This window comes from Cebidichthys violaceus, unplaced genomic scaffold, assembly GCF_023349555.1.
Source record: "Cebidichthys violaceus isolate CVI_PGR_0920_01 unplaced genomic scaffold, fCebVio1.0.p SCAF_9, whole genome shotgun sequence".
In the NCBI taxonomy this organism is placed as follows: domain Eukaryota; kingdom Metazoa; phylum Chordata; class Actinopteri; order Perciformes; family Stichaeidae; genus Cebidichthys; species Cebidichthys violaceus.
In genome coordinates, this window is record NW_027176975.1 from 572,052 (window position 1) to 577,855 (window position 5,804).

At 44.2% G+C, this 5,804-nt stretch overlaps 1 protein-coding gene across 3 annotated transcripts in view; it reads left to right on the plus strand.

Annotated features, from left to right (window-relative positions):
- The window catches only part of dok2 (docking protein 2), an 11,264-nt gene extending 9,867 nt beyond the window's left edge, over nucleotides 1-1,397 (plus strand). For all 3 annotated transcript variants that reach the window (XM_068703012.1, XM_068703013.1, XM_068703014.1), the window contains one exon: nucleotides 1-1,397. This exon is cut by the window's left edge and continues 414 nt beyond it. In XM_068703012.1, coding sequence (XP_068559113.1) covers nucleotides 1-408 — 408 coding nt within the window. In that variant the 3' untranslated portion in view covers nucleotides 409-1,397.
- Nucleotides 1,398-5,804: the final 4,407 nt, after the last annotated feature.

Here is a 5,804-nt window from a genome sequence, read left to right on the forward strand (position 1 = left end):
GAGATGAAGATCAGGAACGTCTTCCTGAACGACGCCGTCGTCGTCGGGCCGGCGGTCGTCAGGAAGGTGGAACACATCTACGACGAGCCCGAAGGCTGCGCCGCCGCCGCCGCCCCCCCACCGCTGAAACCCCCCACCTCCCTGTACGACGACCCGGAGGAGATGAGAGGAGACGCCTGGAGGATCATGGGTACGGCTGCCGACCCCAAAGGTCACGAGTACCCGTACAACCCCCGAGTGGACGACTACGCCGTGCCCAAACGAGCCCAGAGGGCGCTTCCTGTTCCACAAAGCACCAGCGAAGAAGAAGAAGACGGGGAGGAGGAGCTACAGGAGGAGGAGGAGGAGGAGGAGGAGGAGGAGCAGCGGGATTCACCGTACAACAACGTGATGGTGAAGATGGCGTAGAGGAGACAGGAAGCAGCTCTGATCCTCCACCTCTAGTCTCTTTGTGCCGGAGTCCTGGTCCACGTCTCCTGCAGACCATCAGTGTACTTTTACTCATAAATACTACAGTTTCTGCTCCGCTCGCTTCTTTGTTTAATAATCAGTTCATTATTTAGTCTATAAAATGTAAGAAATCAGTCAAAACATGTTCATCACAGTCCAAGAGGACTGCTTTCTGAAGTGAAACAGAGACTCTGAGACCAGAGACCAGATACTAGAGCTGCGATCTCTCTAATCTCCATCAGGGGGCGACTCCTCTGGTTCTATAGAAGTCTATGAGAAGATGACAAAAGCCAAGATGGTTCCACTGAGCATGTGTCTTAGCCTTCATTCAAAGGCCTCGGTGCCTGTTAGCTTATTAGCCTGTTAACTTGTTAGCCTGTTAGCCTGTTAACTTGTTAGCCTGTTAGCCTGTTAACTTGTTAGCCTGTTAGCCTGTTAACTTGTTAGCCTGTTAACTTGTTAGCCTGTTAGCCTGTTAACTTGTTAGCCTGTTGACAGTTCCTGCTGTCCTCAGAGTTTGGTTGATGGTAGATTTAAAGACCTTCATGGTGACCAGGTAATTTATTATAATAATATTCCTGCTGGTAGATTAGTGTTTATTCACTGTATGAATATGAACTCAGTGAAACATCTGTTATCATGGTGTTGTTGATCAGAGCTCAGGTAGATCAACGCACCACGAGTATCAGGTACGTCAGGACGTTTAATTCTTCTTTTATTTGTGATCAAGAGGAAGAAATGATTTGTTGATATTATTTAATGAATCTGACCTCAGATCTGCAGTGAGCTGCTTCCTCCAGCAGAGGGCAGCAGGGGTTTATTATTAATGTAGATCATCATCATCATCATCATCAGACTAGAATTAAACTCTTTGGTCTTTTTATTAATTCATTTTGTGTTCAAACTTTAATGTTTGAGTAGAATTTGAGAAATAAAATATTTTATTCTGCAAAACATGTTTCCTCTCTGAGTTTGTGAACAAGTTGAGCTTGTAAATCTAAAATGTATGCTTTTATATGTATATATACTGTATATATATATATATATATATATATATATATATATACTGTATATATACAGTATACAGTATATATATATATAAATATATACAGTATATGTACTGTATATATTTATATATATATATAAATTCACTTGGAGGTGAGACATCAGAAAGCTGCAGACTTCATGACTTCCTCTCCAGATTTAGAAACCTACATTCATCCTGGGGTTCCGGCTCCGGTTCAGGTCTTTGTGACATGAACACAAGTTGAGGACAAATGAAGCCAAAGATCAAAGAACATGTAAAATTGAGACACAAAGAGTTTGTAACTTCACTCTGATTGGACGTCATGTTGTTCACCTGGTGACTCATTGGCCCTGCCCACCTCTCCTTTCTCTCGTTGGTCTCCAACCTGAACCCGTCCCTCTGGTACGTGGACTCATTCGGGTCTCCCTTCGGAACTTTGGATAGAAGCAGCTTGTTTGGCGCCACATGTTTGCGTGAGCAGACGTTCTCTGCTATGAACTTAAACAAGAACTTGAGATCAAGACGAAGTGACTCCCACCTACGTGACATCTTACGCATGTCAACCACTGCTCTGAAGCCAGACCTGCCCCGTGGACTGAAACCCGTCTCAAGTCAGTACGGAAGCTGTTGCTTGATTAAGTTTCTGTCTCTATTGACGCTGAACAGCCACTGATACATATATACACCTGGACTCACTTTAAACTTTTGAATAAGATACTGGGTTCTGTAACCAGATATAACAGATGACTTTCTGAATAATTTGATAAAAGACCAGAGCAGGTTTCATGTGTGTTGAACTTAAATGTTAGGTTTCATTACTCAGATATTTATCAGTTTCGAGGTAATTAGCTTTCAGCTTGTTCTTCATGTTATCTGAAGAAAAGCACATTAGTTGAGATTTGTTCACACCTGAATGCTCACATTTGGTTACATTGCTATTTGCTGTGTCATTGAAAATGAAATGATTAAATAACATTTATAGGCAACTTTTATGATTGTTTAAAATAATGTCAGCAGGGACTGTTGGCTATTGAGCTTTTTTCACATTATAGAATCTGGCCCTCTTTAAAAAAGGTTTGGACGCCCCTGATCTACAACACAGAGAGGAGTAACGTTTTCCTCTGGTTCCCCCAGAGGTAAACACTGTTAGCGCCATCAGCACTGTTAGCTGTTAGCTGCCAGCTGTCGCCATGTTGAGAGCCGTTGAGAGACAGTAGAAATGGTTTTCAACCTGAATGGATAAATCTACATACAGTTCATAAAAAGAAGGATTTGTTTGTTCTCAGATTGTTGTAAAGGTTTTCATGTTGGAACAGACTGATGTGACAGAAAGAGGTCTGTAAGCTCTTGAATCTGGGTTAATGGACAGCCCGTTGGATCCTGTTTCACAGGGTAGCGTAGCATAATTAAACGGACAGGGACGCTCACAATAAACAGATGCACGCGACACAGTTTCACCAATCAGACCTCAGCAGCTGATCTGAGCTCAGCCAGCTTTAAGAGTAAGTGAGTTCATGTCTTTGTGAACTGAATTAATACAGATGTGAACCTGTCCGTTAAAGTACGCTGAAGCTAGTAAAGCAGCTAACGTTAGCATGCTAACTGTCTGACATCCAGCAGTGACCTGACCATTATTCTGAAGCTTCAGGACTGGAGCATCAGCTGGGTGTCGGTCCTGGATGTTTCAGCGTTAAACAAGAGACGTGAGACGCTTCGGTAGAAGATGCTTCGGTAGAGACGCTCCGATGGAAGACGCTCCGGTGGAAGACGCTCCGATGGAAGACGCGCCGATAGAAGACGCTCCGGTAGAAGACGCTCCGGTAGAAGACGTTCCGGTAGAAGACGCTCCGGTAGAAGACGTTCCGGTAGAAGACGTTCCGGTAGAAGACGCTCCGGTAGAAGACGTTCCGGTAGAAGACGTTCCGATAGAAGACGCTTCGATAGAAGACGCTTCGATAGAAGACGCTCCGGTAGAAGATGTTCCGATAGAAGACGCTTCGATAGAAGACGCTCCGGTAGAAGACGTTCCGATAGAAGACGCTCCGGTAGAAGACGCTCCGGTAGAAGACGTTCCGGTAGAAGACGTTCCGGTAGAAGACGTTCCGATAGAAGACGCTTCAATAGAAGACGCTCCGGTAGAAGACGTTCCGATAGAAGACGCTCCGGTAGAAGACGTTCCGGTAGAAGACGCTCCGGTAGAAGACGTTCCGATAGAAGACGCTTCGGTAGAAGACGCTTCGGTAGAGACGCTCCGATAGAAGACGCTCCGGTATTGTCTATATCGTCTATATTGTCTATTGTCCATCAGGACAATAGAGAGAATGCAGCTTTAACACATGAAGCTTTGAAGAACTAAGAAAGTGTTCTAGAAGAGGCTCTATAAGCCACAGTGTCAAACACGTAATAACGTAAATACCAACAAGTGATTTGGAGAAATAAACAGCTTTATTTGGTACTTATTTTCACTGATAGTTGAGGCGTTTATGTCCTAAATATGAACTAATCCTTTACCCTTTAAGTTACAGTCCTTCCTCCGTGGACTCAGAACCCTCAGCTGGTCTCTGGTACACTGAGCGCTCTACATTAGAGCTGTGTGGTGGAGACGCTGCAGGCTGCTGTGTGACTGTGATGCTGTCCGACACTTCTGACTGTGCAACCAGCTACACACACACACACACACACACACACACACACACACACACACACACATGCACGCACTGACATGGCCCCCCCAGGGACTCAGTGCGCTATAAAGGCGTCCCAGCATGCATCTCTCTGTTCGCCTTACAACACGCTCAGCTGGAAACAAAAAGAGCATCATTGTGTGTGTGTGTGTGTGTGTGTGTGTGTGTGTGTGTGTGTGTGTCTGTGTGTGTGGACGGACTCACTGGCCTGGAAGCTGAACCCTCTCCTCATGATACTGAGCACCAGAGAGATAAAACAGTGAGCTCATAGTGTCCTACTTCATGTTCACAGCTGAGATCAGCACAGTGATGTCATCAAGGAGCTTCCACTGGGAGGCTAAAGCTAACAGACACAGGCTAAAAGAAAGACGTTAGTTAACGTAAGCTAACAGACAGAAGCTAATAAACAGCAGCTAACAGACAGAAGCTAACAGACAGAAGCTAATAAACAGAAACTAACAGACACAAGCTAACAGACACAAGCTAAAAGAATGACGTTAGTTAATGTAAGCTAATAAACAGAAGCTAACAGAAAGAAGCTAATAAACAGAAGCTAATAATCAGAAGCTAACAGACAGAAGCTAACAGACACAAGCTAACAGAGACGAGCAAAGAAAGACGTTAGTTAACGTAAGCTAACAGAAAGAGGCTAATAAACAGAAGCTAATAAACAGACGCTAATAGACACAAGCTCTTGAACGCCCCCCAGTCACTGAAGCAGAGGTTGAGTTCTGGTTTGCAGCCTAAAGACAAAGTGAAAACATTGTATTTTATTTTAAATGAATCATTGAATGAACTCTTGTGATATTTGCTGACTACTGTTCGAGAACACTAATACATTTAAATAATGCTAAATATGTCTGTTAGCTGTGAAAATATCTATTGTGTTTGTGTGTATTTGTGTGTGTGTGTCTGTATGTGTGTGTCTGTGTGTGCATGTGTGTGTGTGTGTGTGTCTGTCTGTCTGTGTGTTAATATGTGTGTGTGTGTGTGTGCGCGTGTGTGTGTGTTTGTGCGTGTATATGTGTGTAAATGTGTGAGTGTGTGTCTGTGTGTGAGTGTGTGCGTGTATGTGTGTGTCTGTGTGTGAGTGTGTGCGTGTATGTGTGTGTCTGTGTGTGAGTGTGTGCGTGTATGTGTGTGTATGTGTGTGTCTGTGTGTGAGTGTGTGCGTGTATATGTGTGTGTGTGTGTATGTGTGTGTGTGTATGTGTGTGTATGTGTGTGTCTATGTGTGTATGTTGGGTGGGGGGGTTAGGGGAACGAGGGTATGAAAGGCCTGTTTCCATGGCAACCACAGTAGGGATGTGGGGCTGCATCCCCGTTCCCGTAGCAACAGTGCATGCTGGCAGTAGACCAGATGATGAATGTGATTAAAAAACAGAAACAACCACAGAAGAAGAAGAAGAAGGAGCTCTCATTGATTATTGATCACAGAGATCATGATGATGATGATCGTCCTGATGGAGAAACAAAGATGGCGTCCTGAGAGACATGAACCATGGTGAAAGACTCTCACTATGGAACAACCGTTAGCTTAGCTACGTTAGCTGTGTTCCAGATGTAGCGTTATGTCACCTCGTCCTGTTTGAACACTTTATGAACATTAATCAGCATTTCTGATGACTTTGTCTCAGGGAATT